The sequence below is a fragment of the Elaeis guineensis genome, chromosome 15, assembly GCF_000442705.2.
Source record: "Elaeis guineensis isolate ETL-2024a chromosome 15, EG11, whole genome shotgun sequence".
NCBI lineage: Eukaryota > Viridiplantae > Streptophyta > Magnoliopsida > Arecales > Arecaceae > Elaeis > Elaeis guineensis.
The window spans coordinates 72,604,660-72,631,166 of record NC_026007.2 but is presented as its reverse complement, the minus strand read 5'-3'; the positions used below and the strand labels follow the sequence as shown (position 1 = coordinate 72,631,166).

The following is a 26,507-nucleotide window of genomic DNA, read 5'->3' as shown; positions in this document are numbered from 1 at the left end:
CAGACAGGACGTTCATGGATTTTGTTTCCTTTTTAGAAAGCTGGTCTAGCATCCACTCAATTGCATTATTGACCCTCGACAAGCCATGCTAAGAAAACTTAGGTGTTCTTTTTTGGTTGCAAGAAAATTTATGTGTTATGGACTCATTGGGTTAGGGAGGTTTCTCCTTTTCCTGTTTCTTGTCAGAGTGGGAAAGGACTTGGCAACGCCGTGGAATAATTTGTTTCACAAATTCCACTTCCCAAACAGCCCACATCATGATGGTGACTTGCATTTGGCTCTAAGATGCAAGCCAGTCTCAAGCTTGATTATTTTACTTATTTAAGGTTTTTCATAGCACGTATGAGCGCATCTGTGCATTCGAGTGCAGGTTTGAAATACTATTTTTCAAAAATATATCCACCAAATTTTTTTTGCTTTCATAGAGATTTTTTTTTAATTTTATTTTGTAAATAGCCACCGCATCATTTACCTTTAAGACGGAAAGCTGCCATAATACATTATGTTTGACATCCAACATAACATAAATCTCTTTACTCTCGAGAGCGGTCATACAATGCAACTCTTGAAATTTTATGATATGGACCGTATGCAAGAGTAGTTGAATACAAAGACTGGATGCAAAGTAGTGGATCGCACTCAAGATGGAATTGCAATTATCTCATGTATAGAGGGGGTGATATGAAATTTAGTCCCATACAAAATGGTTAGTGAAAAGTAGATAGATTGATATAGATAATTGGGTCTCACATAAGGCGCAAGCAAGTCTATTAAGTGCATAAAATCATTACTATTAATTATTAGACTATGACTTGCACATCTAATAATGTATTGAGTTTAATTAGAAGAGTGTGACTTTCATTGTGCAGGCTACCTATAATCTACAATTCCTTCAAAAATAACCTACCACCTGATTTATCTTTAAAAAAATGTGTTGACAACTAAAATACCATGCCAACTCTCTCTCTCTCTCTCTTCATGAGGAAAGCCTAACAACTGCATTTGAAATAGGCATATGATGCACTTTGGTTTAATTTATCCAAGATCAACATAATTTCAGTGCGTATAATGATAGAGTTGCAGACCGCCAGATAAAAAAGATCTTGCAGCATTGCCCGAAAATTAAAATGTGGAAGATGCTTTGCATGTTAGGTATTATAAAGCAAGAGCATCAAAACACTGTCATACCTCCACTACCATCCTAAACCCTTTACCATTTGTCGAATGAGTTGACTCATGACAGCGACCATAAAAATTTTGATTTTATTATCCTCGAATTGACAATTCCACGTAATATTAGCATATAAAATAAGAACCTGGTGGCAAATTAAAGGTCAATTTTTTTATCATGAGTACTTGGCAGTGATTCTCAACCAAAAACAAAAACAAAAACAAAAACAAAAAAAGATTTTATGTGCAAAGAGGAATCAAATGGTGGGCCTCAAGCTTTTGTTGTTGTAGGATCATCGTGGGACTGTTGAAGTTGATGGTCCTTCGTTTGATATATGCCATCCGAGGGATTTTGTTGCCTTCCAAAAATCTTTTATTTTATTCCGAGATAACTTTTCTGCTGGCCTAAATTTACTGTACAAGATTCCCCCACCATTAATAAGATTAAGCCCCATTAACTTGACATACACATTGGGCATAAGTAAATATACAAGAATTGCACTGGTTAATTGTTTCACCTCGCAGGATTTAATATTCTCTTAATAAAAAGATTGAATGCAGCTACTCAAGATAAAAAAATGATAATAATCCCAGCAAATCTATGTTAGCACCTGTTTAGAGAGATATCCGAGTATTAGCATTCTTGTTTTTCAGTTTAGAGAATAATTTGCTTATTATTATTGCTACCACATGCAAGCCATATATATATATATATATATTGGAGAAATTATATCCTACATTGGGTGCAACATGTTAATGATGCACCATGTCTCGGATTATCAACCTCCTCATCTCTTTTTGGATTATTTCTACGGTTCACCACATCAAATTTGGGATTACCGATTACTATTACGGTGGACTAATTAATGATGCGGTGCACCTAACGTAGATTATAATTTTTTTGAAATTTTATTTATTCTTTCAGCAAAATTTAAAATGTATGATGGCCCCATAGACCACCCTAGCCCTAGCTAGACACTAAGCAAATAGGAGTGGATATGACACCGTACAGCCACGTCTGAATGACCAACCCTAGGTTAAGAAATTCGTATTGACTTGCAATTTTATAAGAACCTAAAAGCCATTACCTCACATTGTGCCTTGTCTCTGACACCATGATCTCTAACCAAAGACTTCTCAGTTGCCCGCACAGGTTTCATCTCAAATTCTTGCATCATGCCATGTGGGCCTCAACATGGAAAGGCTGCCCCAAAACTCATTTCAATGTGCCCCAGTAAAAATGGAACCTTGTAGGTTACTATGATGTTGGTTAGCTAAATCCTGTTACGTAGCCTATGCATGGTAGCACTTCAGTTGGTCATGAAAGTAAAATCACATGCAGATTTTGAAAACTTTTTGAAATTTTCGTTATATGCAGAGTAATTTATCAAGTTATAAGGATTTCTAATTAATCATAAGTTGTATTTTTGATACAAGGACTTGCTAAACTGTTCAGACTTCAATAGATATCCTTTATCTAGGCTCATCAATAGTTTGTGGAGTAATCAAAGCCGGTTAAAGGCAAATATGTCTGAATGTCCTTGTTTGGTCTATTGAACAATTATGAATAAGTAACTATCTCCCAGGTGCAAGGAACATGTAAGAGAGAATCATGCTCATGTAAAATTCAATAAATCATCACTTGCTAAATTTATGGCACTGGACAAAACCACTAAATACTCATCATACTAGATCTCCACCCTAAATCGGGTCGCAATAAAATTTATCCTTGGATTGCATGCTATCCGTGAGTCAAGAATTCGAACTCACAAAATAAATCATGAAAATTTTCACCCGAAGTTGCATACAGCATAATATTTTATTGGACCAATTAAATTAGATCGAATGTTTGCCAGGTCTTTGAGAATAATCACAAGTATGGATAATTTTATCAAAACTTCATGTTCATTAATCGACGAAGTATAACCTTATAATTTATTCCGAAGGATAACCATCCAAAGCAAATCAAGATGGAAACAGGTTAGCTATCAATATCTATGCACCAGCATTCAGTTCCTCTTCGCTCGAGACCTCAATTGCAAAATCAACGACAATACAAAGTACTTCAATCTTCGGCCAAGTGACATTGCAACTCTGTTGATGGTGAAATTTTGCCAACTTTTTTTTCTTAAGAGCTATTTTTTCATAAAAGGATATTGCCCTTTAAATTTTCTTTTTAATAATTAAATTAACTTAAATTAAGATAGAGAACAAATTAAGGGGATTATATATGAGAATAAGAATGTATTTACAAGACAAAGGATTTATAGCCTTTAATTTTCTACGTATATATCATAGAACCATGATCATCCATACATCTCCTTGCATGCCTTCCACGTGTCAAACGCGGTCCCATGAGTTTGAATGGAGGTTCTAAACTCGCAAAGCCAACAATGCCATTATAAAAGATGTTAATCATTCATGGCTAATAATGTAGGTCGAGTTTAGGATCTCATGGACTGAGGTGGATCCATATCAACTTCATCAGCATCCAAACAACGTAGCAAACCTTATCGCATGTCACATATCTTTTCACATCTTCAATTGAGCTCGATCACCCACCCGTACATGTCATGGGACATGCGAGTACTTATCCCAAAAAGTTGATGGAGCAACCAGAACCCATCATAAAATGATGACATGTGAGGTTTCCAGTCTTGTTGGTTGGACCGCAGCTTTGAGGCTTTCCCTCATAGAATTGAGGTCTTATCTGAGTGCTTATCATAAACTCCATCTTAGGTCTTGTCACCATTGTTAATCTGTCCTTCACAAATAGTTGTTAATTTTAGACGTTATTTTGTTATTTTAAGAGAACGGTGACCTTTACTTGATGGTTAACTGCTTAACAAATATAATATTATTCTGTATTAATATTTAACAACATGTAGATATACTATTCATAGGATATTATTAGTGATTTTGAGGGATTATATGTTTATTTTATTTATAGTATTCATTTCAAAAAACATTATTGGAATGGAGAACATCGAACCGGACAAGGAATAAAAAAGTACGAAGTCTTTACTCGGCAAGTTAATTAAAGTTTAATGGTTAATAATTAATAGATATAATGCCTGACTTCCTAAATGGAGGACATGAATGTCATTTGGTTGAATAATGGGGATAAATTCCGTCAATCCACAGACTCCATGCTTTTGCCGACATGGACGAAAATGCCCTTGCTTTTAAATGGAGAAATTCGATGGAGTGGGGTTGTTTTAGTAAATTCGGAGTCCACTTAGCCGCCACGGCGTCGCTGTCCGAAATCTCGGAGACAGCAACATTAGAGCTTAATGATGCCTTCGCGCTCTGGGCCAAAGCAAAACCCTTTTTATCGGAGATGTCTCCGAGGAGACAAAACAAAAAAAAAAAAAGCGAAAAAAAAGAGAAAGAAGCAAAACCCTAACCCTAACCCTAACCCTAACGCTATCGCCTGCTCTCGATCCTCCACCCCTCCCGCCATAAAAGAATGGACCTTGGAGAATGGAAAAAAATTCGGTCTGTTGGCTTGCATCGACGAGAAAAGAGGGGAAAAGGAGTAAAGGGTGAGTTTTCTTGAGCTCAGGTCTCTGATCGGTGCGTTTCTGCTCTCTGATCGATGGATCGAAAGAAGTAGTAGGAGATAAAAAGCCCGAAGTTTAGGAGATAAAAAGCCCGAAGTTTTCTCCCTCTGCTGACCCGAGGACAGAGAGAGAAGGAAGGCGAAAGAGAATATAGTAATTAAAAAAATCGATAGGTGGGCCTGGGGTTGGAGATTTAGGAATTAAAATAGGGAGATAATCTGGAACGGAAGAGCGGAAGGGAATAGTTTAAGCGCCGCGAATCTTGTGAAATCCACAAATTCGATTCAGTCGCGTTGGGAAAGGGGTTTATCTAGAATAGTTTCTGCGCTTTCATCCATCGCACCCCTGAAAAAGAAAGGAGATCGATCGTGATATGCCCGTGCCACCTTCCCCTTCTCCTCTGCTTCGCTGTTCTTGTTCTCTGTCCCCCTTTCTTTAATCCGTGGTCTCCCCCCAGGCTTTGTGATGCCTTGGTAGCAATAGCAGACGAAGATAAAGGTGGGGTCTTTGCCCATGGACCCTCTCTTTGGAATTCGTGGGCTCTCCTTTCCTTATTTGTTTCTTTTCTAGTATTTGTACGGTCCTCTCGTTCATCATTCATACTTTTTCCTTTGTTAATTTCTACTTGCAGGAGTGGAGAGTGGAGAAGACGTCACGGACTTGCCCCCTGTCTACTCCTTGTGGGAAGGGAAACAGGAACGAATAAGAAAGCTGGGATTTTTACTGGGTACGAAGTGGGGGAAGAAGGGTAGGGACCGAGAGAGGAGGTTTGAGAGCTCGTGTCGTGGGTTTTTCAGTGGAGATGGCTGCAGGGGACCGGAGGTGGTGGCTGAACCGCAAGGCGACAGTGGTGTTGTGGGTGGCAGCCTCGGTGGGGATATGGGTGGGACTCCATTGCTACATCCGGAGGGTGAGCATGAGGAAGGCTGAGGAGGTGCTGGTGAGCATGTGCGAGGAGCGTGCGAGAATGTTGCAGGACCAGTTTGCAGTGAGCGTCAACCATGTCCATGCCCTTGCCATCCTCGTCTCCACCTTCCACTACCAGAAGCACCCGCCCGCCCTCGATCAGGTGGGAGAGATGCCCCGGTAGAGTGGCTCATATTTCTCTGCCAACTTCTTCTTCTTTTCATCTTCTCATGTTCGTTGTTTTGATTTGATTTGCTTGGACTCTAGCTACGTGCCCTGGTAGAGATGATCATCACTTTCCTTGTAAACTTCTTTCCTTTCATGATATTTTTTTTCGTGCGGTTTTCTCTTTGATAAATCTTAAACGGTGATCGATTGAGTCATTATTGTCTTCGTTGTTGTAGTGATCCTTTGCTTTTTTTTTTGGAAGCTTGGGATTGCTAAGATAGAGATAAAACATCATCTGCGGATCCTGTGCTGATTCAAAGTGTTTGATTTTCCAATGAAGGCTTATTTTTTTTATTTGATTTCTTAGATCTTTGGGCCAACTTTGTAGTCTCAGTGCTTATTGCTTGCCCTTAGAGAAAAATGTCTTCCGTTTCATACGCCGATATTGTCGGTTGGTTGGTATTTTCCTGACCAGAGTTCTGTTTCAGGGAACATTTGCAGATTACACAGCACGGACCGCATTCGAGCGGCCATTGCTCAGTGGAGTGGCATATGCTCAACGTGTTGTTGATTCTGAAAGGGAGTTGTTTGAAAATCATCAGGGGTGGACGATCAAGACTATGAAACGGGAACCATCGCCAGTTCAAGATGAGTATGCGCCTGTGATATATTCTCAGGAGACCGTATCCTACATTGAAGCCCTTGACATGATGTCTGGAGAGGTTCATTGATGATATCCAGGACGACTCCTCTTCACTTACTTCTCAAGTTGCTATTGTTTCTGATAATGTCAAATTCTCCGCCTACATTGCAGGAAGATCGAGAAAATATTTTGAGGGCTAGGGCTAGTGGCAAAGCTGTTCTTACAAGTCCATTCAGACTGCTGGGATCCAATCAGCTAGGTGTGGTCTTGACATTTCCGGTTTATCGCGCAGGTCTTCCCGCCGATGCGATGGAAGAAGAACGTATAGAAGCAACTGCAGGGTGGGATATCCTGCTTATATAGGGTTATGTACTGGCCTTGCATACTTTTACCTTCTCTTCATATGGGGGTTGGACCTGTCTGGAGATATCAATGACATAGTTTTGCATGGCAAGTTTATCAGACCAGATAAATAAGGTCCAAGAAGTATAATCTTATAGAATATGAGTACAATTTGCATTATTACCCCAAAACCCATTTCTTTCACTTGATTGGCTGTGCTTGGCTTCTTATCTTAATTAATTACCTCGAAGTTGGGAAGGAAGAAAATATCAATGTGCTCCAGCTTTAATATTTACAGAAGACATAAACTATGACATGTACCCTGATATGCGAGTGCTATGGAAGTATTGCTTTGGCTAACCTTCCTCCCTCGAGTTTGGATCCTCTGCATGATTTGCACCACAAAGAGTGGTTCAGTTCTGGATGGCTGCCATGTCATCTGATCATAGAGATGGATGGCTATCAAATAGGGTGGCCATTGCGTGCCATATATGGTGTGTTTTGTGTGTCATACTACGTGCTGCTTTATAGCTGTCCTTCCTGTGATCAGATGACATGGCAGCCATCCAGGGTTGTACCGCTCTCTACAGTGCAAATCATGCACCACAGAGAATCTGGGCCTCCCTCCTTCTCCAACTCTTGATTCTTTTTGTCCAATTCAGAGGCCAGAATTTCTTTCCATTTTAAAACTGGGTTTGCCTACTGATTCATTATATTGTATTGCATTTAATGATTTTACACAAAATTACATCATTTTGGTATGGAAACATATGGGTTTATTGGCTATGATGGCTGGATGGCCTGTTAAGATTTATTTCCAAAATGTTAGTATTTCCAAACTGTAGAGTCTACCACCACCAGCAAATAGTATCCTCTATGAGCGAACCCAGTCCACACTATTTTTCTTTCCCATGCAATTCAGGCATTGCTGCTTGATGCCAATACATAAGGAGCTACTCAATGCAATATTTTATAAAGTTATTAAGCAGATCAGGAAAAGCTAACATGATACCACTATCATGAGCAAAATGCATCGGCAAGGTACCTCTTGATGAAATATGTTATTTTAGTGGGCTTCCCTTTACTGCTTCACATGCAGATTAGGTCTGCTGTGAGATTTCAAAATGGTAAGTATCAATCCTGTTAACAGAGTAGTATGATCTGAGGTTACTGCAAGTGATGCCAATTTCCTCTCTTTAGTGCTGGTAATAAGTATGAGCACTTACAAACTGGTATTCATTAATAATTTCCTATTTGTTTTCTTAAATCTCTCTTTCATTGGAAGGTTTTGTTTCCCTTTGTTTCTACTGTTCCATGCTTGATACATCCATTCAAAACTAGGTATCTTGGAGGAGCTTTTGATGTTGAGTCACTTGTGGAAAACTTGCTGAGGCAGCTCGCTGGAAATCAGGATATTATGGTGAATGTGTATGATGTTACCAACACTTCTGAGCCCTTGATCATGTATGGGCCCCAATTTCCTGATGGTTACATGTCACTTTCACATATCAGCATGCTTGATTTTGGAGACCCATTCCGGAGGCACCAAATGAAATGCAGGTAAGAATAGCAGTCATTGATGCTTGCTACCTAGACCACACATTGAGAAGCTAGGCTGATCTTAGATTTCCATATGGACTAATGTCTGGTTCCTTGAGCAGGTACAGTAAGAAGCCTCCCATTCCATTGTCAGCCATTTCTACCCCTTCTGGTGTTTTTGTGATCTGCATGCTAGCAGGATATATATTATATGCTGCTTGGAATCGCTATGACAATGTTAAGGAAGATTGTAGAAAAATGGAAGAGCTAAAAAAACAAGCAGAGGCTGCAGACGTTGCTAAATCTCAGGTGTAATATTTTGTTTTATATATTTTCTACAATTAGTGTACTGTATAATGTGACCCAGATCATCATTTTGTTTCCATATTGGCAGTTTCTTGCAACAGTTTCTCATGAGATCAGAACTCCCATGAATGGTGTCCTTGGTAATCTATAGTTCCTTTCATGGTTAGGTTCTACTTAAGTGGCTTGACATATAAAAACCTTCTTGATCTGAAAGCTGATTACCATCATCTTTTATGCCAGGGATGCTAGATATGCTTCTAGATACCAACCTAAATCTAACCCAGAAGGATTATGCTCAAACTGCTCAAGTCTGTGGAAAGGCATTGATATCTTTGATAAATGAAGTGCTTGACCGAGCAAAAATTGAAGCTGGCAGGTTAGAGATAGAGTCAGTGCCATTTGACCTGCGAACAGTCCTAGATGATGTCATCTCTTTGTTTTCTGCAAAATCAAGAGAGAAGGGAATTGAGGTGAGCTTGACTGACTATACTAGCTGTCAAATACCACATACATGCCCCCCTTGTGATGATCACATTACAGTACTGCCTTTGTTGCTGCTTGGGTGGGCATCTTGAATCATTATTTTTTCAATTATGTTATTTATGTAATCATCAAAAGTATCTTGTATTATGTTGGTTAGTTTCTTAATAAAAAAATTCCCCTCCATTTCATTCTGACCTTCCCAGTTATGATGCTGCTTCTGCAAACTGCAGCTTGCTGTATATGTTTCTGACAGAGTTCCCAAAATTCTCATGGGCGACCCAGGGAGAATTCGTCAAATAATCACAAATCTTGTGGGAAATTCAGTCAAAGTAAGTATAACGCATATGTGTATGGCAGAATTGTTTACTTTCTGTTTCCTCTCTCTGTTATGAAGTTTACAGCCTGACATTCCAAGATCTATGATTTCACATCAAGGATATGGATCTAGAAACTGTGGTATCAACTAACTCATCATGAGGGCCATTGATAGATCTAGGCTTCCAGCAACTAACTAATCTAAATTAATTTACCACAGCTAATCAGTTATTTATTTTTGATGTGACAGTTTACTGAACGTGGTCACATTTTTGTCCATGTTCATCTGGCTGAGCATTCAAATATGTTCATGGATGCAAAAGTTGAAGGAGGCTTGAATGGACTTTCAGGTGAAGCCAAAGTTACATCCATCAGCACTGCGTTGGATACTTTAAGTGGTTTAGAAGCTGCTGATGGTAGAAACAGTTGGGAAAATTTTAAGCTGTCACTTTCTTATGAGCAAACCTGGCCTTATTCATCTGAAAATGGGAGTCCATATGACAACCATGCTGATAAAGTAACCCTCATGGTAACTGTAGAGGATACTGGAATAGGGATCCCATTTCATGCCCAAAATCGGGTTTTCACACCTTTTATGCAGGCTGACAGCTCGACCTCCAGGAATTATGGAGGAACTGGTATTGGCTTGAGCATCAGTAAGTGTCTTGTTGAACTGATGGGTGGGCAAATAAACTTTGTAAGCCGTCCTCATATTGGAAGCACGTTTACATTCACTGCTGTCTTCCAAAGATGCAGTAAGAATACAGGTTGTGATACAAAGAGAACTCTTTCTGAATCTTTACCTACCTGTTTTGGAGGAATGAGAGCAATTTTAGTTGATAGAAGACCAGTTAGAGGTGCTGTAACAAGATACCATCTACAAAGGTTGGGCATATGTGTTGAATGTGTTAGTACCATCAATGAGGTGCTTAATGCAACAAGAGGACAAAATGGTAGCTTGAGATCTGGGTAATCTCTCTCTCTCTCTCTCTCTCTCTCTCTCTCTCTCTGTGCGTGTGCACGCCCATGCGTGTGTGTGTGTGTAACATGCAGAGTTAGGCCCTTCTATATGGTTAAGTTGTCAGTACTTACTGAGTCTTGGCTTCGCCTAGTATGTTTCACATGTAAATAACATGTCTGCAAATGCACACAACTCGGTGGCTCTCTTTTTTATATAATAGGATTCTGCTTTTTGTTATGTTCCTTGACAACATTCGCTAATCTTCTCCCTTGTAAATAACAAACCTAGACACCACGGAATTTGGTATCCTGTTTTTCTATGCATTCAGTACCAATTGTCTTCTGCACATGTGAATGACCACACCATTTTGTTTTTGTCTGTAATTTTCTTCCGTTGACCTCCATAAAAATCAGATTTATTGAAAAGAAAAATGTCGGCTTGCACAACTTCATTGACCATTTTACTTCAGTGTTTTCTTATTTCATTGATTTTTTTTTTTTTTGCAATTTGTTTTATTTAGGTCTCTTAATATAGTACTTTGTTATTTCTACAGTATATATAGCAACAAACCATGCATATTGTTAATCGAGCATGATACATGGGGTACTAAAGTGGATGTTTGCTTGAGAGATCAACTATTACAATTGAAAGAGAATGGGTGCATTCCTGAAATGCCCAAGGTGGTCCTTCTTGCGACTTCTGAATCTGATAAAATGAAGGGTGGATCTAATGTTGGAACTGTGATCATGAAGCCTCTGAGAGCAAGCACAGTGGCCGCATGCTTTCAAGAAGTCCTGGGAATGGGAAAACAACAAAGTAGAGATAGGCCCAAAGGATCAGCTTCCCTTAATGGCCTGCTAGATGGAAAGAATATCTTAGTGGTTGATGATAATAAGGTGAATCTTAGAGTTGCTGCGGGTGTCCTGAAAAAGTATGGGGCAAAGGTGGAGTGTGCTGAGAGTGGCAGAGATGCTCTTTCTCTCCTCCAACTGCCACACAAGTTCGATGCCTGCTTCATGGATGTTCAAATGCCGGAGATGGACGGGTATGTAAACAGCTGTTTTCATATTGACATATGCAAATTGCAAGTTCTCTATTTATGAAAATTATATACTTTGGAGATTTTGATAATTTTTTGCCAATATTACCAGATTAGTGTCTTTTAAAAGAAAAGCCTTGTTTGAATAGTTCCGTTAGATGTGGTGCTTGGCACAGATTTGAGGAAACCTCGAGCATTTGTCTGTATACATGCACACATACATACACAAACACACACACATACATATCTACATATATATACACCCATTAATTTCAATGTTCTTTTAGCTTTATGTTTCCATATCTTTTTAGATACTTTTAATTTGGAAACATCTAGATATTTTGAAGTAAATATATTGTTTCTCCTTTAGAGCTTCATTGGAATGAATCTGCCACACCTTTTCCCCATTTTTATGGGTAAATATGTTGGGCATTTATTCATGCCTAATCCTCATGAGGGATAGGCATGTCTGTTGAATCTGTCTGGTAGGTTAAGCATCAGTTGTATTTTCACAAAAGGTGACACTTGTTAATGGTGTTAGATCTTTTAAATTATGAAAGAACAGCAACTTGTTAAATTGCAACCACAAATAGGTTGCATTGTGAAAGCCAAATCTGTAGGCAGCAAGAGAAACTGACTGAACAACAAAGTCCTTTCATGATTTCTTTAGTGACATGCCACTGTAGCAAAAAACTTTAGTTTTTCAAAGAAAAGAAAACAAGATTGTCTAGAGCAAAGAGGGTAGCATAAAGGTAATGCTGATCGGTAAAGTATCTAATCTAACAAATGGCGACAAGATTAATTTCTGTATCTACAATTACCAAAGGGAAACGTGAGAGAAAGTGACTGATATATGAAGTAACATTATAAGAAGGAAATTTGTGGAAAAAAGATCAAAAGAAGAAGGAAAAGGGTAGAAATGGTGGGTAGTTTTTTCTTGTTATGCCTGTTCTTATTTCTTTATGAGAGAAGAAGAATGATATTTTGGACCAAAGATGAGAGGAGGGAAAGAGAGGGGTTTAGGTATAGAGTAGAAGATGCCTCTTTGTTCTACCAGAAATATCAAGTTTCCCATAATTTTAGCTTCTTCGCAAATCCATCATCAAAGACAATGAGCCATGTAAACCAAGGTTTAAGCATAGGCATCTTTAAAATAACATATTTCCTTGTTACTGACAAATTATTGATCTTGATACTGTATAATGTGTTCTCCAATGTCAAGTTTCAAGCTAACTGCTCATGCAAGAAGATAACCATTATAATTGGCCTTCATAGCATAAAAATAGTTGACCTTCATATCATAAAATATTAACTGCTTCTTTAAGACCTCATGTGTGGTTATAATTTTGTTCCACTACTACGTACCAAAACTTCCATGGTGTTAAGAATAAATAGCTAGGGAAGTGCCACCATTTCTGGATTGTTCACACATAGCGAAGAGTCCACAAAGGAACGATAGTAACTTGCTTGAAAAACATGATGCATTTTAGCATAAATAGTGATGATTAATCAAGCTATCTATGGGTAAGTATGTCTTGTATATGAACAATCATTCTTTAGCTGCAGTAGATCCAAAGAGAAACAAGTGTCAACTAAAATTTTGTTGGGAGTTGACACGTTTTAGCATACATAATGATGATTAATCAAGCTATCTATGGGTTAGTATGGCTTGTATATGAGCAACCATTCTTTACCTGCGGTAGCTCCAAAGAGAAACAAGTGTCAACTAAACTTTTGTTGGCAGTTGGCACAATTTGGACGATCAATCATCTGTTGATGAATTCCATCAAAAAGGATATATTTCTCTAGAAAGACCTTCCAACAACTTCAGATCATAGGTATGCATAAAAACATAGGCAGGAAGTACACCATATTACGCACCTTATGAAATCAACTCGGATGGCAAATATGGTTCAACGTGCAATAGATGACCCAGGTCTGCCTGCAACCATGTGAAAGCTCTCAAGGTGTAGCATTAGTGTTAACTTGGCACTTCAAGCTGATGTTTTTTGAGTGCCAAAAGTGACACAGCAAAACTATACACTCCTTGGCATTGAAGAAATTGAGTGTCCAGCTTAGGTCTAAGCCATCTTAGTAGGGCCGTCTCAAGGATAAGGTGACCAAAGCCCTTGCTTTAGGCTCCCAGGCCCCCGCCGCCCCCCACTAGTAGGCAGTGACCATCCATCTCCACTGCGTCGACCTGCGAGAAGACGAACGGCACTGCTCGAAGGCTAGAGGAATTCCCGGAGATGGCGAGATGGGGCCATGGGAGTGGTTCTTGGTGAGGCGGCGGAGCCGCATAGGGTGTCGTCAGTGGAGAAGAGCAGGTGCCCATCGGGGCTGCGGGTGAAAACTATGGCAGCGAGGATGCCACCGCCCGCCGGCGTTGGATCTGGCGGCGAGGTCGAAGAAGCCGGCAGTCCGAGCAGTGAGGTCGTCGGAGAGCTTGCAGAGGGAGGCCTTGAGGCGGGCGAGGGTGACACCGGCAAGGAGGCTGGCGGTGCCACCGTCGATGGAGAGGATGCGCCGCAAACTCTCGTCTTCGACTTCCAGGTATTCTTATCTTCTACTTCTAGGCTTCTTCTCTGCTGCCCGGCTGCCCCGACCTCTGCTCTCCGACTCTCCGCCTTCCTCATAGGCTTCAAAGCAGGGCCTTTTGAGTCGCGATACATGTCGACTGAAGGGCAAGTGGACCCGCCTAGCGGTAGCGCTGGAGCAGAGGCCTTTCTCGAGTCGCGATACATGCAGTGGACAGTGCGTTGGAAGAAATAAAAATGCGTCTGTGGTCAATCCTTTCATTTTAACGATGCCTGCATATTCTCTCACTTAATTAAGTGCCAATTTCCAATCAATCAATGAATATATATTTTTACCCTTTTATATATTGAACACAATGGTTATTTTTTTCCTATAAAATCAAATCTTTTTTCCTATAAAACCAAGTCTTCTCCTTAATAGCACTTTCTAAGACTCTAACTCATATTTTCTGCACTCCTGCATAAGACAAGTAGTTGATTATTCATCTCATTTGCAATCAGCATTCAACAATCAGGTACTATTGTTCTAACCTTTACAGATTTTTTTTTATTTAATTTCGAATTTATATTATATTATTATATTGTCTCTATTTTATTTAATAATTGATTCATTGAATTAGAAATTTTGATTGTTGATCTTGTATTAACCATTTAAAAAATATAAGATTAATTGTAATAGCTAAATTTTTTTGGTAATTTATAATAAGAATTTAAATATGTCAACTCGAAAAAATTGAAGTCATTAAACAATTATAGTTTGAAAAAATAGTCTTAATTTTGAATGTTCCTTAAAATATAATAACTACTATGATATTGATGGTTTAGATTTATTTTTAGAGCTAAAAATTTTAAAAAAATTTGTACAAGTGGAAGATAACAATCCAATGGATATACTCAATCATATAAGAAGATTCGACTCTTGTCCAAATGTATATATTGCTTTTAGAATAATGTTAACAATTTCAGTAAGTGTTGTTTCGGCAAAAAGAAGTTTTTCAAAACTAAAATTAATGAAATCTTATTTAAGATCAACAATATTTCAAGAAAGATTAAATGGATTGGTTATATTATCAATTGAAAAAGAAATGTTAGAAGAACTTGATTATAAAAATTTAATGAGAAATTGTGCATTTCAAAAAGCTAGAAAAGTAAAATTTTAGTAAACAATTTATATAAATTTTAATAGAAACAAAAAATCTCATATTAACATTTAGCTTTAGGCCTCCACATATGTTGAGCCGTCCCTACATCTTAGCACTACTAGTTTTTCTTTTATCCAAGGACTTTTGACTTTAGTTTTTGACACTTTAACTCCCAAGTGTCAAACCACTCACTAAAGTGATAATTTTTGCTTGCTACTATGTCTTTTTTTTTTGATTAGGCCTTTTCTTCTAAAAAGAAAGTCTCCATATTCAGTTTCTTAGAGGCTGAACTGCCAGGCAGTCTAGCAAGTATTTCAACCTCTAGATTTCATCATCTTCTAGTCAATTGAATGCCATCCGTCGTCGCTAACAATTCCAATTTAACGCCAGTGCTAATGGATGTCGGCAATGGAAAATTTTGATCTTGTAGAAGTAGCAAATATCCTGCAAATCAGAGAAGCATCCCAGAAATTTATGGAAAGGAAAAATTTCTTAATATTGCTTGTGACATCTATATCCTTCTAATTTTTCCACACTCACAATGAAATCCACGAGAAATGTGTTTTTCTGTTTTTAACAGGTTTGAGGCAACTCGTCAGATACGCATGATGGAGAGTCAGGCAAGTGAAAAGAACAGGAATGGAGAAAGAACTGTTGCTGAGGAAGGTTTTTCCAAGGCTGAATGGCACCTGCCAATCCTAGCCATGACAGCTGATGTCATCCAAGCAACATATGAGGAGTGCACAAAATGTGGTATGGATGGCTATGTCTCCAAGCCCTTCGAGGAAGTGCAGCTTTTTCAGGCAGTTGCGAAGTTCTTGGTGAAACTCAGCTGAACAACAAGTACTGCATTTCATGAAATAGGGTTCATGGCTGCACTACCAGACTTTCAGCAGCGGCGATGATTTTTCTTGGGCTCCAGTGGTGGTCTGTGGATGCCTTACATGCTTGGTAATTGGAAAAGAAATCCATGATAGGCACAAATTATGAAACTTTTATCAACTTGCGATCTCCTTTTCAAGTTACAGTTCTCCACTCTTACTTTGTTACTTTGAGCCAGTGTATATTACAGCATTAGGCTGATGTACAATTATCAGTATATCGGAATGTGTACTCTGGGTTGGTGGGTGGGCATAGCTTGCATCAGTTACCCTGCTATGTAAAACAGGGTGTATAGTGTAAAATTTTTTCCATACACTGCTGTCATCAAAGGGAGGGCATTGTAAAATTTTTCATGCCATTAAACGACCTAATTAGCATAATTTTGCTTTAATGCTATTCAACAGGGTTTTGTTTTGGGGGACGGTGCTTTAATTATCGGGGATTTTGGTCTGAAAAAAAGAAACTGGCTTTTACTATCTGCAACTTTGGTATGTATTATTGTATTCTGTATTTTTTTTTTTTTTTTTTTTTTTGCGGAAATGTGATTATTTTTTCACCATAAGATAGAAATGTTCTATCCACCTATGCTATTGGTCTGGCAATGGGAAAATGTGCAAATTTATTCAAGATTTATGCATGGAGCATCAAACTTGTGCATTTTTTTTTTCTTATAAAAGTACGAGTATAAATTTTGAAATTAGTGTTCTTTTTTATTGATCGAAGGCGGCGGGGGTTGAGGGCAATTTGTCTGGTTATTGCAAAACGTGGGGAACAGCATATTTTGAAGTTGCAATTAATAAAATTTATTTTCTAAGGATTTTCTTTCATAATCCTTGATTTTTTAAACTTGAATTCAAAGTGGCTTCATTTGTGATAAATCTTATTATATGATTCATGCACACCTAAATAATTCTTTAATAATATGGTCGCTCTAAGGTTTATAGAATTGTTGAGATAAGGTTGGATTCATGGTAGCTTTAAAAGTTACAATTACCCTAAAAATACTGCAACTATGAAACAAGTTGGTGATTCTCTTGATCTCAAAGCAAAGCAATGTCGACATGAGAATGTGAACATCTAGAATGCAAATTCCATGTCCATCAAAGATCTCAAAGCAACATCATGTAGCAGTTTCCTTTTTTTCATTAAAAAACACTTTTTGCATTTTCATCCATTAAAAGTAGTTTTGTTTTGAAATTTTGACCAATTGTTTTCCTTTAGGGAGGGATATTTCATTTTCTATTCTTATCTGTTAGGAGGTTAGTCTTAGGAAATAATTATCTTTAAATTGTTGGAGAGCTTCATATATCAATTCCTAGTAGGATAAATGGTATGCCGGGCCCAAAATTATTTTTAATATGCAAATCTTTTTTTGAATTGATACATAAATTTCTCCAACACACCATGCATGCAAGCTCATCAAAATGACCTTGGTTTTGACTACAAGTTTCATGATTGTATACGGCATGCAATGGCCAACTTGATATTGGTGCTAGCAAGGAAAAAAAAATCATGCATACAAACAAGAAATTAGTTAGAAACAATTAAAAAGGCGATGTTACATTATACTTAAAATGAAAAAATTAATAAAAAAAATTTAAATTAAAAAATATTTGGCCAGAAGGATAATCCATCATGAGAATTATTGTTGCCAAAGTTTGATCCAGCTATAACGACTTGAAGGACGCTAATTAATTCGAGAAGAGATGTTAGTTTGCATACAAGAAAAAAAAAAAAAAAACTCATCAGATTGGTAGAATTATTGTTACTAAAGTTCGATCCGACTATAACGACTCGAAGGGCGCTGATCAATTCAAGAAGAGATACTAATTTGCGTATAAAAAAATAAAAAAACTCATCAGATTGGTTTCAATTGAGACTTTAAAACAGTTATGATAAACAAAATATAATAAAAAATTATAGTTGGGATTGTTTGTCTATTCTATTTGGTTTGATTCAAGTTGATCTTTTTGGATCAATTTTTTTATCTCAATCTTTTTAGTCGGCCAATCATCTCGTGCTCCTCAAAATGGTCTATTCATCTGGACCTTTGCAATTGGGCATTCTCACATCCATCTTCTCAAGTCAGTCTTTCAACTTCGGCCTTCTTAGGTCGGCCCCATAAAATTTTTGAGTTATAAGAGTTTTTCTTCTTTATTTAAAGTTCGTTCTTTTGGGTCTTTTGACTTTGTTTACATGGACACACAAATATCTACTCATTAAAATTTGGAGGCACTCTAAAGATGGAAACCAAAAGATGATCGTAATCTTCTTTATTTAAATTTAAATCTATCATGATCTTCTATCCTTTCTATCTGCAGTTTCAAATTTAAATGCATTTGAAGCTGCTTACCATGACGGTAGGCTGATTATATGCAACTACCAACGGCAACCTATCCGCCCCGACATCGCCGAACGTCGCTTTTCCCATATCCAAACCCTAACCCTAAACTTAATTCCAATCCTTTTCTCTCTCTCTCTCGCCACTTGTTCCTTTGGTGCGAAATTTGATCGCTATTTTGATACTAATTTAAGGGATTTGTCGTGATTTTCTTCGCTCCCTGCAACCAATTTCTCTGATCCAGGGTTTCTCGTGTTGCAGGGTTAGAGATCTAAGGCACTTGGATCTCGATCCATGGATGCCGCGGCGGCGGCTGTTCGGTCTGCCCAATACCTCTGCAAGGCTTCCGATTTCGCTTCCAGATCGTGTGCTCTGGCGGCCTATCTGCCCGGTTTCGTCTCATTCGATCCCAAATCCCATTTCTGCACTAGATCGCTCAAGGTTTGAAATCTGGATCTCCAATCCACCACTTCATCTTAGCTTTTCAGCTAGATTAGAACTAAAAAGACATAAGTTTGTTGAACGTTTCGATCTTGACTCCACTTCCTTCGATATCGTGATATTTGATTTGTTCTTTGATCCATGGTAGGGTTGCCGTTCACTCTCTGTATCGAAGCTAGGGCAAAGTGGATTTTGTTCTCGAAGGAACACTGGTATCAAGGCATCTTTTTCCTCCCCTAATCCATCCGAATCGTCCTCTCGGATAGCTCCTCTCCAGTTGGAATCACCAATTGGGCAGTTTTTATCTCAGATCCTCATCAGCCACCCACATCTCGTCCCTGCTGCCGTTGATCAACAGCTGGAGCAGCTCCAGACTGACCGCGAGGCTGAGAAGAACAAGAAGGGGCCCTCCCCTTCCGGCACTGACGTCGTTTTGTACAGGTAAGCCACATACATCGTATCTTTCCTACCGTATAACTATAGGTTGTTGGTGAAACAGTTAAAGATGAGATCTTTGTGTCGGAATTGCTAGGAGAATTGCCGAGGTGAAAGCTAAAGAGAGGAGAAGGGCCCTGGAGGAGATACTGTATGCCTTGGTTGTTCAGAAGTTCATCGAAGCTGATATTTCCTTGGTTCCCTCCCTGGCCCAATTGACCAACGCCTCGGGGAAGGTCAAACAATGGCGGCCTTCTGAGGAGGAGAAGCTCGAGAGGCTTCATTCTCCTGAGGCTTATGAGGTGATCAAGAACCACCTAGCTCTTATACTGGGGCAAGGATTAGGGGATTCGAACTCCGTTGCGTCCGTAAGCAAGCTTCGTGTTGTGCTGGTTTATGCTGCTTCAGTAATTTACGGATACTTCCTTAAGAGAGTGGACCAAAGGTTTCAACTTGAGAAGTCTATGAAGACCCTCCCGTGGGGAAGTGTTGAAGAGAATGAGGAGGATGCTGTTAAACAGGCAATGCCCGATGAGTCGAGACCCTTAACTCAGATTGGGAATTCTCATCCCGTGGCATCTTTGGGATCTTCTCCAAGCTTTAACCATGGTGGGGTTGGCCATAGTGTCAAGCCCTGCAGGCTACGGTCCTATTTCAAAGCATTTGATTCACAGATGTTGCAGAGGTATGTGAAAGTGAGGTCAAAGGAGGCCTTTCACATCATTGAGAAGCACACGGAGGCGTTGTTTGGGAGACCAGAAATTGTCATCGCCCCTCAGGGAACCATTGATTCCTCCAAGGACGAGATCGTCAAGATAAGTTTTGCTGGTTTGAGGAGGCTTATTTTGGAGGCTGTAACTTTTGGGTCTTTCCTCTGGGACACCGAGAGCTATGTAGATACCAGGTATCATTTCATGACTAACTAGTTTGCCTTGGGAGTAAATTTGAGCAAGTTAATGTTGCATAAGTTAGTTTCAAGATGCTCATCAGCGATGCATACTGCTGTATTTGCCATTTGTGGGGGGCATTATGGAGTTGTCACATTTTCTGTTACTATCAGATCCTGCCATTCTATTGGTGAGGGTTTAAGCATTGTACATAGGGAACCTCTTTAACTTTATATCCAGGAATTTAAGTTGCTGCTGATGTTCAGTAATTGTATTGCTCAATAATGGTATTTGGGATAATTTGAGTCAATAAAATTCTAGAATTTGTTTATGTGAGGATGATAAATTCTTCATTAACTAGAGTAAGTTATTGGCATAGCTGTTAGATTCTTAAGCTTATTCATGATTTTGCTATATTTTGAGCCAGCCATGACCAATTTCAACACAGGCTCAATATTTCATTCCTATTGGAAGATCTATGTGTTTTTTTATGACTTTGAACGGCAACTTTATTTAAACATTCTGTGTTCAGACTACTACCTTGTACGAATGTAATATAAATAGAAGTATAGAACAAATACTTTCTAGTCAGTATGTTGTGTGACTTCTGTTCCTGCCCTCAGTCTTCCTAGTGTGAATATAACATGGCTTGCTGAAGTAGGTGGTAGGTTGAACATCTCTACAACAAGTTCCCCCCCATAGCGAAAGTTTTAGTGGTATGTTTATGGGCCTGCATGGGTGGTCAGCTACTGTATCTGTATGATATACTGTAATATATGTCAAAAACAAATATGGCATCCATTAGCTAATTCTTTAAAAATAAAAAAGAAAAAAAAAAAGAAAAATCATAAAGCTCTTGGATCGGTGGAGTAGGGGCGGCTGAGCCAAGAAGTGAGAGTGGTGAGTGAGGCCGACAATCTTTTATGGCAATATTTATCATGTACATCATATAACAATTTTAGATTGATCATGCAATCCTCAATATCTTGGCATTGTCGAATAACAGCCTCCTTTATTGCACCTACCTTTCATTACTAGATCTCCTCAGTTTTGCCAAATGTAGAGAGCTTCATGCTCTATGTTCCATCTACATCTCAGATGTCATACAGAATTACAAATAGTGGTCATTGCAGTCATATGGCTCCTAGTTTATTTAAGCCAACAAGCTTTTGTCTGAGTTTATGAAAATTTTATTGATGTTAGTTGCACGGGAATATAGTCAAAGCACAAAATTTATGGGAGAACTACAAGATTCCCGCATCAACTGGCATGGGCTGTATTGCAAAGAAAATATAGAGGTCAACAAAACAGGTCAAGTCCAAGTTCTCCATCGAGAAATCTGACCTTGAGGTGTGTGACATGTGAGGTGTATGATGTTAAAGTGAGTACTTCTCTTAAGATCAAAATCAATTGCTTGCACAAGAAACCAGCAAGATTCTTGAGGTTTGTATCTTTACTCTCTTTTCCTGGATCTAAAGGGTCTTGTGTTCTACTTAGGGTCTGTTGGATGCTGGGAGATCATATCGATCCGGTAAGATCTCCCGACAGTGCATCTCTTTCGCAGATATGGTGGAAGCTGGTGTGGTAGAAAGATCAGGGTAGCCGGAGGAGCTAATATTCCCTAGTTTTCAGGGATACCGGCAGCATCCAAGCAGGGCATATGGATCTCTCTAGAATTTGTGTGGCCAAATTCTATTGTTCTGGGTCAGATTACTTAGGGATGTATTCATATGCTGCTTAGGATTGTTTGTTAATGATCTTAATTAACACAGTTATAATGATCATATGAATTGCTTTGAAAGATTTTTGGTCCGATTCGAGTGTCTTTAGAGAATGTGCCAAGAACCTCAGTTAACTGCCAAGAGAGGACTACAAGTAGATAATTCGAATCTTGGTAATAATTTTGTTGTGATGAATTATTTTATTGGACTTACTATAAACTCTTTGTTGTTTTATATCTCTTGGTCATAAATCCTTTTTTCTCAGAGTTCTTTTGTTTCTTCTCCATATCTTCCTGCCACATCAAGTCATATGGTGGCAAAAGTTCCATCATGCAAGTGTTTCCAAGTTGAGAGTATATTGTCAAGATGCTGATTGGAGAGTTTAAGGGCACTGCAGGTGGATCGAAAACAAATATTGGCATGGCCATCCATCCTGTAGGATAAAGCTCTTCTTTATTCCTCTAGAAATTCCAGCAGCATGCCTGCTGTTCAAAATGATTGCTCAATTGAGTCTTTGCCTGTGGCAGGAGAGAGTACAAAGAGTTTTAAGAGCTTGAGGACCTAAAAAAAACAAAGGTCTACGATTACTCAATATCTTTGCATGCTGAGCAATCAATATTGGCGTGCTAAATTAGCATACCAACAAACAGTGGTTCAGGATTGCTTTATGATGAAATAAAATTTTCTATGTTCTTCACGTTAACAGGTCCCTCTCAGATGCTCTTTGCTTTTGTCCCATGCTGAAACCACTTCACGTACGTGGGCTGGCAGTCTAGTGGGACTCTGTGGACCTCAGTAGGTAGAGAAATTCTTTGTGGGCTGGCAGTCTAGTGGGACGTCTTTGGACCTCAGTAGGTAGAGAAATTCTTTGTGCATCGCGGGCAGTGCAGAATGTGCGCGCCGTCTGCGGTAATTGACTGACATGCAGGATCAGAATGTCAGAATGCGATGCATAGAAAAAATTATTTTTCTTTCAGTTCCGTATGTAAGCCAATCATCACGGACGGTGCATAGGGTTCTGCACCGCCTACGGTGCACAAAAAATTTCTCTAGATATAGGTGGGATGGGCTATAATTGTCACTGGGACATGATTTGCCGCATAGTTTCATAAACAGCCCGTCGATGCATGATGTTGGTGGAACAGCTTCTTTGCACCTTTTTCGGCTGGGTGGGGAACACAGCAATATTGCTTGATGCATGATTCCTCTATTCTGCTACCACTACTTTATTCTTTTTATCTCAATCATTGGATCTCCTCCTCTTCCTCTTTGACGTGCCTTGTCACTCTCCCTCTTTTGGTCGTGGTCATGCCAGCGACCGTTCGGCTGGCATCAGACCACCAAGAGCTTGCTATTGAGTGCATGGCCTCGGGCTGGCATCAGACCGCCAAGAGTTTCTCTTTCAGCCTTCCCTCCATCACCTGTGGTCGGATCTAATCGGTGGGCTTGCAAGCCAGTTGATTTGACTAATCTCCAATTTCCCTTTGTGTTTCCCATGCTCTCCTTATCCTTTTTCTTTTTTTTTTTTTTTCCTTCTCTAACCTCACCACATTTTGCTATCATTGGATCTAATTGTCAAGCACTTAAGCTAAGGCCTTGACCTAATGCTACATTTAAGCCGATTTCCCCTCTCTAACATGGTTTGTGACCCTTAAATCCATGCTATTACCTGTTGCCACTAGTCTATCTTCGTCGGATCTTATTGAACCTCACCTTTGATATCCATTGTTGTGCTATGCGTGTATAGATTAGATTGTCACTTTTTTGATTTAGTCCATTGTCGTTTATATATGATCGGATTTGCTATGCCTGGCGCCACCATCTAGTTGGCCATGTCCCTTATCCTTCTTTCATATTTATTTCCTTTCTAATCTAATTTTGTAAGGATATAGCCGTCCTAACAAAGTGGTCTGGCGTGGGTTCTGCGCTTGGAACCCTTGAACCATGGCGGGAGTTCTAATCTCTTCAATTATTTAGTTTAAATAATTAGTTGGGAAAATTTAAGTATTAAGATTAGTTTTGTTGGATTTTGATGAGGATAACTAATGACACTAATTATGTTAAATATGAATATCGAACTGATGGGATATGTTAGGGGTACCTGTGGATTGGTAGGTAATTTGCTTGATTTTTTTTTCTCCATAAAAGTAAGAATTCATGTACATGATCACCTATATGTATATATATATTTACTTATATATTTACATATCATGTGTTGATAGTTTTTGATTTTGTATGGATAGTTATTGTTCACCATGTGATTCCCAGCATCAATATATGTGATTGCCAGCATCAATGTATGTTTTCTTTATTATATACACATAACAGATGTCGATGATTTTCAATTGTTTGGAATATGATACCGGTTACTTTGAAATTTGAAAAAAATATTGTATGAAACTATATTTTACTTGATAAGAATAAGATTTAATAATTTAATTGTTTAAGTAAGAAGTGTTTTAGACTAGCCACACCAATTATAGACAGCCTTGTCATGGATAGGAACATGATATTGTGGGGATAGCCTTACGATGGACAGGCATATAATACTATGGATAGTTTTGCTATGAACAAAAACATAGTATTTTAGTTTACCAATTAAAGATTAAAGTCTAACTGTAATTAGTCTAAAATTGAAAAGTTAACTATTGTCAGATCTAAATCCTATCCATAAGAAATGAAAAAAAAGAGGTTATTTGAGACCACCGTTAAATAAAAAACATTTATTTGAAAATATATATTATATTACTTTTATATAGAATGGCTATTTGATGGTATATAATGTATATATGTGTTTACTAATTTATTTGATTAGTGTTGGATAGTCGGTATGTGATGTAATAATAATTATATTTCTTCTAATATTGATCATTTCATTATTTGCTAATTTTAATCTTTAAACTATTTATATTGGTGTTTGTATATGAGATTTCTTATGAAGCTCTTAGTTCATACCATTTCTTCTCTTTCTTTTTGAGAGCTATGGGATGCTTAGTGTTGAGATTTGAGATTTGCTAGTGAGAGATGAAGAAGATTTAGAGCATTTCTAATGTTAGTGGATGATCATAAATTATGTTTGGGCCCATCTTGTTATTTATGATATTGGAGTTATCTACCTTATTTTGGAATGAGAATTTATATTGTGAAAGTTGTTTTCATCTAAGAGGCTTTGCATATTCTCTACAGTTATATTTTATGGAATGTAAGGCCATATCATTTGCCAACCCAGGTGACAGTGGATTTAGAACGTTACAAGAACTCACTTCATCCCCATTCAATTAATCATCTATCCAATTATATATAATTAAATATGCATTTCCAAGTGAGCTTTTGAGTTACATTTTTAAGTTGCTAAAGCATTCATTATCATTTGAATGCTAGCCATTGCATAGCCATGATGGTAATAACATTATGGTAAATGGATCAAGGAGATGACATTGTCACTACAAAATTTACAATGAATGATCTTATGAACATTAGAAATATGGATCTCAATGGAGGTGCAATTAGTGAAAAAAATCCAAAGCGAAACCGAATATCACCTTCCAAAATCAAAATCAAATGGTTTTTGAAATAAAAATTCATAACCACCATAAAAAAAAAAAAAAAAAGCATAAAACTAGAACTAAAATTGAAAAACTAAAAATATTTAACTTTTTTGTCTATTTCAAAATTTCACATATAAACAACCAAATTAAAGATATTATCCATAATATAATTCATACTAAAACATCTAAAAGATATATCTGAAAATAATAACATAACCATTCTCATTGGATAGTAGTTTAGATTTATATTAAATATAAAATATATTAAGAATATTAAATATTGGATATGTTCGGTCTCAAGTTTGATTCCGGATATCGTTTTGGATCGGAGAATCATCGCGATTGTATGCGAAATCGAATGATTTTTAATTTTTAAATCTGTTAGTCAAACCATTTCTATTTAATTTTATTAAAATCATTCTGTCCAATTTGGGGAGGAGTAAAATATTTGGGTAACATTTTTAATTAGAAACCTTAAAAATGGACCCAGGCCACAGGGGCCGACCAACGAATTCCTCGGGCCTGACACTCCCCCGACCGGCTCCATAACATCGCCGCGTCCGCGACTCCGCGTCCCGAGCTCCGAAACGCTGCCGCGGGCCCTCCAAAATCCGACCCATGGTCCTGTTTGTGAAACGGTCAACGTCGAGCAGGGAAACGCGCTCCGAAAGAAAACTCTTGGCAACGCAACTGCCAATCCCCAGCTTGCACACAAATTCTGTGAGGAAGTCCAACTCCCTCCAGTTTTCCCTTCAAATCCATCCTGTCCGTTAATTTGCGGGCGTCGTGTTACGAAGGGTAGCCACGCGACGCTAAATACGGACGGTGTAGATGATAAACCCGTTACCGCATATAACATCCTTTACGGGCGTCCTGATTGTTGTGCACGCCAAGCCGAGGAATCCCCGATCCCCTTCACACTCATTCTCTCTCTCTTTCTCTCTCTCATGAGCAGTAGATAGAAGGGGAGCAGCGGAAGCGTGCTCCACAAGCCACCTCTCCCTCCCAAAACCCTAGATCCTCTCCCCTGCCCCCTCTCTTGGATCCTCTCTTCTTTTCTTTCCGCCAAGATCGATATAGATCTTGCGGAATTGAGTTCCACAGCTCCCTGAATCCGTTCTCTCTGCGGGGAAAGGTA

General features: G+C 38.5%; 2 protein-coding genes across 9 annotated transcripts; both read left to right on the top strand.

Annotated features, from left to right (window-relative positions):
* The first annotated feature begins 4,533 nt into the window (after positions 1-4,533).
* LOC105058682 (probable histidine kinase 4) lies at positions 4,534-16,376 on the top strand. Of its 6 annotated transcripts, none has more exons than XR_012137091.1 (13): positions 4,722-5,231; positions 5,365-5,802; positions 6,296-6,529; positions 6,622-6,791; positions 8,134-8,352; positions 8,454-8,640; positions 8,726-8,777; positions 8,878-9,107; positions 9,351-9,449; positions 9,686-10,404; positions 10,950-11,441; positions 13,180-13,988; positions 15,695-15,831. XR_012137091.1 is itself a non-coding variant. In XM_019855185.3 (12 exons), the coding sequence occupies exons 2-12, from the start codon at positions 5,536-5,538 to the stop codon at positions 15,948-15,950; spliced, it is 2,925 nt and encodes a 974-aa protein (XP_019710744.2). In that variant the 5' UTR covers positions 4,534-4,715; positions 5,365-5,535; the 3' UTR covers positions 15,951-16,376. The 6 variants fall into 6 exon arrangements, 4 of the variants coding, with proteins under 4 accessions (XP_019710744.2, XP_073105114.1, XP_010939987.3 ...); XR_012137090.1 differs by lacking the exon at positions 15,695-15,831 and adding an exon at positions 14,074-14,515; XM_019855185.3 differs by lacking the exons at positions 4,722-5,231; positions 13,180-13,988 and adding an exon at positions 4,534-4,715 and having other exon boundaries at positions 15,695-16,376.
* Positions 16,377-18,089: 1,713 nt separating this feature from the next.
* On the top strand, positions 18,090-20,431 carry LOC105058679 (UV-B-induced protein At3g17800, chloroplastic). Of its 3 annotated transcripts, none has more exons than XM_010941682.4 (4): positions 18,090-18,108; positions 18,599-18,778; positions 18,927-19,219; positions 19,311-20,431. In XM_010941682.4, exons 2-4 carry the CDS (start codon positions 18,632-18,634, stop codon positions 20,137-20,139), a joined length of 1,269 nt encoding a protein of 422 aa, XP_010939984.2. In that variant the 5' UTR covers positions 18,090-18,108; positions 18,599-18,631; the 3' UTR covers positions 20,140-20,431. The 3 variants fall into 3 exon arrangements, with proteins under 3 accessions (XP_010939984.2, XP_010939983.2, XP_010939982.2); XM_010941681.4 differs by lacking the exon at positions 18,090-18,108 and adding an exon at positions 18,165-18,259; XM_010941680.4 differs by lacking the exon at positions 18,090-18,108 and adding an exon at positions 18,285-18,494.
* The last annotated feature ends 6,076 nt before the right edge of the window (positions 20,432-26,507 follow it).

Bases quoted from the DNA above. Each gene is read 5' to 3' on its own strand.
- LOC105058682 (XM_019855185.3), top strand. From the start codon at position 5,536: ATGGCTGCAGGGGACCGGAGGTGGTGGCTGAACCGCAAGGCGACAGTG. The intron at 6,792-8,133 runs GTGGGATATCCT...ATTCAAAACTAG, and splicing joins CGTATAGAAGCAACTGCAGG to GTATCTTGGAGGAGCTTTTG. The intron at 9,108-9,350 runs GTGAGCTTGACT...TGCAAACTGCAG, and splicing joins CAAGAGAGAAGGGAATTGAG to CTTGCTGTATATGTTTCTGA.
- LOC105058679 (XM_010941682.4), top strand. From the start codon at position 18,632: ATGGATGCCGCGGCGGCGGCTGTTCGGTCTGCCCAATACCTCTGCAAG. The intron at 18,779-18,926 runs GTTTGAAATCTG...GATCCATGGTAG, and splicing joins TCTGCACTAGATCGCTCAAG to GGTTGCCGTTCACTCTCTGT. The intron at 19,220-19,310 runs GTAAGCCACATA...CGGAATTGCTAG, and splicing joins ACTGACGTCGTTTTGTACAG to GAGAATTGCCGAGGTGAAAG.